General features: G+C 36.7%; 1 protein-coding gene across 1 annotated transcript in view; it reads left to right on the top strand.

Moving 5' to 3' along the window:
• The window catches only part of SLC5A8 (solute carrier family 5 (sodium/monocarboxylate cotransporter), member 8), a 60,019-nt gene that overhangs the window by 18,373 nt on the left and 32,394 nt on the right, over nt 1-9,252 (top strand). The window contains exons 6-8 of the mRNA XM_011934776.1: nt 2,334-2,474; nt 5,413-5,542; nt 8,664-8,752. Coding sequence (XP_011790166.1) covers nt 2,334-2,474; nt 5,413-5,542; nt 8,664-8,752 — 360 coding nt within the window. The remainder of the gene's footprint in view (nt 1-2,333; nt 2,475-5,412; nt 5,543-8,663; nt 8,753-9,252) is intronic.

Here is a 9,252-nt window from a genome sequence, read left to right as displayed (position 1 = left end):
AAACACTAGCATATTGGATTGGCACCTGCCATAAAAAAAAAAAAAGAGAGAGAGAGATAGACACTGAAAGACAGTGATTTCATCTTGACAATTCTTTGTTTTAAGCAACTTTGAGAGTTTCTCTTTTGATGTTGTCCTGGCAATATATAGTATATTAACATAGTAGCTTATGATTATGTATTATAATTATATATGTATGTGTATGTAGTATATAATGAAAATTATCTAATATTAAGTATTATTTCTAGAGAATTGACTAGGAAAGTTATGGTCGATGCTTCAAGTGACAGTACAGCACATGACGTAACATGTTTTAAACAGCTATTCAGTTTTCCTAAAGAAAGAAGAAGAAGAGACTAGATATTTCATCCCAAGTATATCACACAATTCAAAAGAATATTGAACACACCTTCCATTTTGGATCAATAGTGCTGTCCTTTTACAATATGGAAAGGCACCCATGTCGTCTTGAACTAGCCTACCTTCTCTTTGAGATAGCAGCCCCACTTTGAATAGGCAGTCTGAAGAAAGAAAACCCATTTTGCACTTGGTGGCTCTTTTCTGATCTTCTGAAAATAAGCACCAGAGTTTGAGAAAAGCTTTTTCAGAAATTGGACAGGGTCAATGTGTTAATGTGCAGGAATAAATTTTAGTGAATCAGTTTCAACTATTTTCAATATTTATTTCCTTCTTTTAGCTCAAGATTCAGATTCTAAGGAAAAGAGCCTCTAGTTGCCTAGCTTGGGACGTGGTTCCACCCTTTGGCTAGAGCAGAACAAGATATTTTAACTGATTGTCAATCGAGACTATTTAATGGAGAAATGGTGGTTTCCCCAAAGCAAACCTAGGTTGCTGTTACCAGAACAGGGAAAGGGGAAGTCCAGGAAGTGGAAACAACCAATGGCTACTCTTGATTACTCCCAAATGTCTTCCTGGTAGGCCAGGCTGAGGAGAGAGGGTATAGAACCAATCATTTTTCTGCAAGTTAGCTGTCACTTTATACGAAGGATACATACATATTGGAGCACCGAAGCAATAGCTTATATGCATTAGTAAGAGATTCTTAAAAAAAGATTAGACATTTTTATGACCTTAGCTTTGAAAGTCATTAAGCAACAATAAAAAGTCTATTTGTGTTTCATACTTTTCAGGAGTATCGCTTGTTATTCTGATATGTTTTGAGAATATGGTAGACAAAGTTTGCTCAAATTAAGATAAATGAAGAGAAGAAGGATATTGTATTGGTATTTTATGTGTTGTCTGCCATTGGCCTATATATTCTGTATGGCCTAAACCACTAAATTGAGTGTTTTAAATCTTGTCATATCTCCCTCAGATAGCTCACTGACTTCTTTTGTCTCTTCAGTTAGCTAATGTAGTAGCTTCTTTCTCTTGGGAAAAAAGGGTCAACACTCTTGAAACTCTTAAGACATTGATATGAAATGTTAGACATGAAATAGAGGCTCTTACTTTCCATAAGAATTCCAGAATATGCATACAATTAGAGCACTTTACTCAATGGATCTCAAATATAAGATTTGAAATGAATTTGCAAAATTTCATAATTTTAAGGAAGTGTCCATGAAAGCTAACTTTGCAGAAAGTTTTCTAGCTCATATTGTATATCAGAGATGAACAAAATCATTCCTTCCAATACAAAGGATTAAAAGATCTTTCAAACATGGAAATCGAGCTTTCTCTGTGACAATGTTTTGGACTTATGTACATGATGTCATCAAGTGGTTTTAAACTATCAGTATTTAGCTTGTACACACAGCATTTTAATAAAGCATGATTACAATGACATGCAGTTTTTAGAAAATGCAAAACTTTAAACTGCATTAATTGACTGATTAGTTGAACATGAATATAGGTTAGAACTATGACTACATGTGCTGGGAGAGGAATTCTATACACAATGTGTTATTAATTTTGTGTTCATTTTAGTGCCATCTCTACTGCTGCGGTGCACTTAGGAATGTTTTTCTCTCCCTCTTTCTCTTTGTTTCGTGTTCTCTGATTACATCGTGTCAGATTTGTTCAAACGACAGTTTCCTTATATCACAGGAGAACAATTTATATAAATGTTCAGAATGATTGCAACATTCATTTCCCCCAGTCTCTTCTAGTATTTCCAGATCTCTGAAAATAATATTTTTTATTTCATCGAACTTAAGTTGGAAATATTTCTACCTTTTAAATTAATTAATTTGTACATATTTATGTATGTGTTGTATATATAAATATACCTTGCTTGCTTCCAAATATAGTCTAAAAGGATTTTTTTATCTCTGCTAATAGTTCAGATTTGTTTTCTCTTTCTTGTCATTTAGTTTTAATCCTAACCCTTTGCAAAGACACACCTTCTGGACAATTATTATAGGAGGGACCTTCACATGGAGCAGCATCTATGGTGTCAACCAATCCCAGGTGCAGAGATATATTTCTTGTAAAAGCAGATTCCAGGCAAAATTGTAAGTCATACACCATGGTATATGAAGCATTAATAACCATCAATTGTCTTTATGGAAACTCTTCTCTAAGTCACATTTAGCTCCTTTATGTGTTTTGTGTCATAAAATTCCAAGAGATAAATGATATATTTGGTTACAAAAGGACCAAGAACAAAGTGGTACTGTATGTTTTAAATCAGCTATTTGAAGATATTTATAGGAATTATTAATGAAAACAAATCAGCATATATTGTGCATCTATTTGCATAAGAGCCTATGGGGGATAAATATATATGGCCTTTGTCATGAAGAAAGTTAATCTCAAATTAGGAAAATACATGCAAGTATGCTAAAAAATAAAATAATATTAGAGAATATAACAGTTTCATGAAACAATATAACAATAGAGAAAATGTTCCAGAGTATATATGGTGCTTTGTATTTCATTTTCAGGCACAGTCATAGGTTTATAACCCTGCTCTAATACTTGCTACTTGAGTGATCCTGGGCACATTCTGCAGTCTCTTTGAGCTGCAGTTTCTAAACTTGTAAAAGGAGCATAAGAAATACTGTATACCTCATGGGAGGTGTTGTAAAATACTGTGTTTGGCATACGCGTGGTAAAGGCCTAGTAAATGTAAGTTCCTTTTTCCACTTCAACTGATGTGATGTGAAGGTGGAGGATGGATGAGAGATTCCTATTGAACTGGCAAAATGAATATGAAGAATGATCATAATTTGGGCAGGTGGAGAAGAGTAGGAAGGCATTCTAGGTAGATGGAGTGATTTGGATGAATGTGCAGAGGTAGGAAGGACAGCATGGTCCAGAACTCTCAAGCCCATCTTGGTTTGAGCAAAGAGTATGGAATGGTGGCTGGTTCCTTCTTTGGAGACATCACATCACTGCAGTGCTCACCACTCCTTGTGCTGATAAATAGGCTGACTCTGCTCACATGCTTTTAGGGGCTTCAAAGCTCTAAAGAGATTGAATAAGAGTCCAGGGTGGATAGGGTGAGGGAAGGAGGGACGATTCTATTTCTATTCAAAGGAGAAAATGAAAATATTGTGATATCATATGTCAGAACTCAATATATTGAGAGTTAATTGGTTTAGAGATTACTCAAATCTTTGAAGAACTCACAGTGAAAAATCTATATGATTGTGGATATAATAACTGGATGTAGGATCCCCCCAAAATGAACTTAAGAATTCTGGTATTTTAAGAAATTTTGGAGGAATGTAATTTGTAGATAGAATAGTCTATTGTACTTTTAAATCTACACTAGAGCTGATACCTGTCCCAAAGTAATTGTGGACAAGCTCTTCTTCTCTTCCCTTAGGAACATGAAACCCAAAAAGCCCGACCTGATTACTTAAATAACAGCATTAGAGCTTTCTTGATAAAAATCAATTAACATAAGCATAGTGGATCTGCATGAAGCAGACTCTCTGAACCCAGGGAACTCATTTTCATCTGCCTTCTTGCACTTATGCTATGGGGAGAATTAATCCCTGCTAAAAAGCCAAGACCTACTGATAATGATTGACAAAAGACAGTGTGAGATGTTGATAAGTGGTCAATTTGAACAGCATAAAAGTGATCTAAAACAATATATTAAACTCATATATAAGACAGAGGAGGTGTTTGGACAACAGAGTATCTGAACATAATTTTCTGGTGATTTGGAGATGAGCTAACAATAGCAAAACATACTGCAATGTTAGTCAATTCAAGGGAGAAGGATAAATCTGATAAACACATCTTTGGTTCTTTCAGAAGCAGACTCTGAGGTTGAGGTTAGCATGGAAGAGTTGATCAGAGAATCACTATATGTAAAAGGGAAGAAAAGGAAATAGGATTGACGAGAGGGAGACGCTGGACTGTTATGCAATCTGAACAGAGGCCTCAAAGGGAGCTCTAGAGCTAGGATGGCTCTTCAGACTAGTCCCATGTTAGGGTGAGGGGACTGGGCCTTTAAACCTCTGAATCAATTTTTCATAGGATGCAGACTCCCCGGAGCATTGGGAAGAAGGAGGCATGACTTCAGGGATGGTACCTGTTTTCCACTTAGGGCAGCTCATCACTGTCCACTACAGCACCAGTGGAAAAAATATGTAGCCATTTCATCTAGAGAAATGTTTACTATTCAACTGATTATTAAGACATAGGATTCAACAACATTAACACTAATATCAATAACTAATATCAATAATTTAACAGGGGTTTATTGCATGTAAGTACCATATTTCATTTAGTTTTATAACTTTGTGACGTGGGCATTGCTATCCTATGCTTCAGTGAAGAAACTGAAGATCAGATAGGTTGAATTACTTGCCCAGGGTCACATATGGTAGAGCCAGGATTTATGCTCAGGTCTGGCTCCAGTGCTGTGTGTAAACCTTTATTCTGTACTGGAGCACACACAGTATATTACAGTGCTGAACATTGTTTGAGAAGATACCTGTCCAGGGAATACAGGTTTGCATTCCTACTTAATGTGTGGTCTTATAAACAACATTTAAACAAGTTTCATGAGTTACTGTGTAAATGTTGACAGTGTTTAGCAGTTTACAGTGTCATTACTTTTAAAAGGAGAATGAGTAATAGTTAATGCTCGGTTGACGATTAAAATCCTTATTTCATGACAAGAAGACCTGAAGTAGTATAACGAGGTACCTTTATAAAGCTACCAATGTCCCCAAAGCTTCGACCATGAGCGTACACTCTTTCATGGGGAAGTCCCATCCATTCAAATATTTACAAATACACTGTCGATTGATTGGTATCGTAAGCAGAATATTAGGCTAGAATAAAATAAGTAGTGTTTTAGACAATCAAAAGATAATGTGCATTTATTGAGTCTAATCATTAGGGTCTCTTTTGTTCATATAACAGGTTCCCTAATCTTTGGGACAGAAATTACAGTTGTCTTTTGCCGGTTTGTTTTCACTTCTTTAGGTCTCTCTACATCAATCTTGTGGGACTCTGGGCAATCCTCACGTGCTCAGTGTTTTGTGGGCTCGCCCTATATTCTAGGTACCGTGACTGTGATCCTTGGACAGCCAAGAAAGTGTCTGCACCAGACCAGGTTCAGTACCACGTCTTTCTTACAGGTGTATGAATAATATTCAAAAAGCTTATGAGTTGAGAGGAAAGAGCATTCCTATTCTTGTAGAGAAATGGAAAGTGAACTTGACATAATCATCTTACATTTCTATAAAACTTTGGTAAGAATTTATTTTAGCAGATATAGCAAGAATGAAGAGTACTGCATCTAAAATTAAAATATGGAAACACCAGGAAAAGCCAAGTAGAGTGTTAAATAGAAATAGCTCAAGGTTGGGAGTAGGAATGTAAACACAGTTTTGTTTTGTTTTTTTTTAAACTACACAAACCATTGTACTATAGAACATTTTGTGGGTGCTTGTTAGAGCATTCATTTATAAACAATTTATCTTCCAATTTTTTAAATGATGGAGAGATGGATCTAATAAGTGAATATTTATTGAGTACCAACTCTGTGGTGACATTCTGTACCAGGAGATTAACATGCTTCATTTAATTCTCACAACCCCATAATCCTGATTTTACAGATGAAGAAATGCTTCTCAGAGAGGATATATAACTTACCCAAGTTCATGTTGCTAATAAGTAAGAATAACTATGAGCAGTTATCAAATACCCACCATGGGCCAGGCACTACCATAAATGCTTCATATAAATTTCAACTTTTAATCTTCACAGTCACCCTCTGATGTAGGTTCTATGATTATCTCCCTTTCAAAGATGAGAGAATTCAGGCCTAAAGAATTTAAGTGAGTAACTAGCTAGTAACCTGAAGTCAGGATTTAAAACCAAGCCAGCTGCCACCAGAGTCCTAACTTTGAACCTCTGTGCCATTTATTGTCTTTCAAAAAGGGGAACTAGAATTCAAACCCAGGATTGCCCAACTCTAAAGCCTGAGTTCTTTCCAAAATTATTTTCTAAGACTCGCTTGCAGAACAAGTTCCTAGGGGATTCATTAGAATGAAAATAGATTGAATTTCTGTTGATGCAAATGCATCTCATGCTCCCAGAAAAATACAACTTTGTGGAGCTAGAAAATAAAAACACCCTGGAGCTGTTTCTCAACCGTATCTTACCTTATGCCCTCCCTTTGATAAACACACCCTCCCTGTCCTCTCAGAGAAGGTAAGAATCATGTTTACTATGAAGGTGGAGGCACTCTTCTGTTTCATTCCCTCTAATAAAGAATAGTTTGTGACTGTTATCAATCTATATTGTCATGAAGACAATAAGGACTTTAAAAAAGTTTTTAATGTACTTTGCCTTTACCCTGGGCAAAAAAAAAAAAAAAAAAAGTCCCTACAACTTCCCACCTTTGAGACATCTTATAAAATACATTCAGGGTGTCTTGCCTGTACATGCTTAGACAGTCCGTGAAGCTTTCTCCTCAACTGATGTTTCCAGGACTGTGTTAGTTAACAAGTAAATTCAATTAACATTTCACTGGGGATACCGTGCAAATAAGACAGTGAAAGATTGTGTCAGAACCTTATTCCTACCCAGTCGTGGTGGCTCACGCCTGTAATCTTAGCGCTTTAGGAGGATGAGGCAGGCGAATCACTTGAGGTCAGGAGTTCAAGACTAGCCTGGCCAACATGGTAAAATCCGTCTCTATTAAAAATGCAAAAATTAGCCGGGCATAGTGGTGGACTCCCGTAATCCCAGCTACACAGGAGGCTGAGGCAGGAGAATCGCTTGAACCTGGGAGGTGGAGATTGCAGTGAGCCAAGATCAAGCCACTGTACTCCAACCTGGGTGAGAGAGGGAGACTGTCTTAAAACAAAAAAACAAATACAAAAAAACCCCTTCTCCTCGAGAGAGCAAGGATATGTTTCTCTATGCTCTGCTGGCATTTGCCCAGAGTAAGCAGGCCAGTTCCTAGATATAGTTTTACTATTTTCTTCTCTATCAATCCTATTTCATTGGTTCTACCTATACTTGAGGGAGCCACTCAGACATGAAATAATTACATCACAGATTTCTGAGAAAGTTGAAGACAGGATAGAGGATTTTGGAACTTGCTATAACACTATAGATGGAATCTACGTTTGCTATTTTTGGGACATTGTTTAAAGTTAAACCTTTATGATATTTTGGGAAAACTGGGTCTTGATCTCATATAGGGATAAATGCTATTCCATTTTTCTGAGAATAAAGAATTAGTGAGCTTTGGAAAAGTGGAGAATGCAATCCTAAAAGAACTGAAACAATCCTACTGTTGAAACATTCCCTTTCAACAGTGAAGGAAGTTCTTCCATATCCCATAAGCACACTATTGTTAAATGAAATTGAAGAGGCTATGGAAGCTGATAAAATAGGACATGTCATCTACTCTGTACTGTGGGAGAAGTTCAGGTTTTAATGCACATGAGAGGACACTCTTCTAGAAAATTGTCCACTTAGGACTCTTTTGATTCGGAAACTGATTTTGTAGAAAAACTGCCATGCAACAGAGTCCTGAAGTCACACACTTGATTATCCTTATTTGATATTTATTTTTTAAAATAGAAGTTATCAAAAGCAAGTTAGTATCAGGAAGTTTTTTAAAAGAAGCAAGTTTAAGGGATTTCCTGAAGTCATTCTCCACCCATCACTATGTCTCGTACTTGATGCAGCTAAAATTACATCTTCTATCCTGGGCAGTGACTAAAGTTCACAAAATGTCCTTGAGTCATGAAGTAAAGTTAAGTGGATGCTGCTTACTTAAGCACAGAGGTGTGTCAAATATTTCCTTTAAAACAACTTATTATTCCCAAGAATAACAACTACTTTGTTTTGAGCATTTATTATATTCCATATACTATACTATGAGTTTTACATAAATTATCTAAATTAACCTTTACAGCAACTCTATGAGGTTAGTATTATTACCGCTATTTTATAGATGAGGAAGCTGGGACTCAGAACTTCACTTACAAAAGCCGTATCTCTGTGAATCCAAAGCCTCTTTACTTAACTACTGTGCTATTTGTTTCTCTAAATGTTGGTAGTTAAAGGGTTTAATTTTAGGTATTTGAAAATTTCAGTTGTGTGGAATAGCTCCTTTCAGTTCCTGAAGGAGACAAGATAAATGATAAACTAGGCATTCATTAATTTTATTCAGTAGCGAAAAGTACTTGGAAATAAATGTTGGAATTTTTCAGCTCATGCCTTATTTGGTACTGGACATTCTGCAAGATTATCCAGGACTTCCTGGACTTTTTGTGGCCTGTGCTTACAGTGGGACGTTAAGGTATGAATTATGACTCTAATAACACATGATTTCCCTGTTGGGATCTTTCTTTTGTTATTAGATACTTTAGGGGGATAATGTGGAGTTCTGGGCATGGACACAGATGACCCAAAGTAGGCAATCTGCTGCATGTGTCCTCTCTGTGGTCTGACTTATCTCTGTGGACTAGTGTCCTGTTGTCATCAGCTCTACTTTTAACTAGGTCCCTGCTCTCTAATACACCATCATACATCCTATGGTGTGATACTCTATGGTCACAATAATGATGATCGGTTGACGGTAGCTTTCGCTGATGATCAAAAATGGGTGCCACAGTCTTCATTGAAAACACACATGAGGCTAAAGCATGGTCAACTTGAAAATTAGAATGAGGGCCGGGCGCGGTGGCTCATGCCTATAATCCCAGTACTTTGGGAGGCCGAGACGGGTGGATCACGAGGTCAGGAGATCGAGACCGTCCTGGCTAACACAGTGAAACCCCGTCTCCACTAAAAAATACA

This window comes from Colobus angolensis, unplaced genomic scaffold (genome assembly GCF_000951035.1).
Source record: "Colobus angolensis palliatus isolate OR3802 unplaced genomic scaffold, Cang.pa_1.0 Scaffold10, whole genome shotgun sequence".
NCBI classification, from domain to species: Eukaryota; Metazoa; Chordata; class Mammalia; order Primates; family Cercopithecidae; genus Colobus; species Colobus angolensis.
Note: the sequence above shows the minus strand (reverse complement) of the source record. Positions and strands in the feature narration are given on the sequence as shown.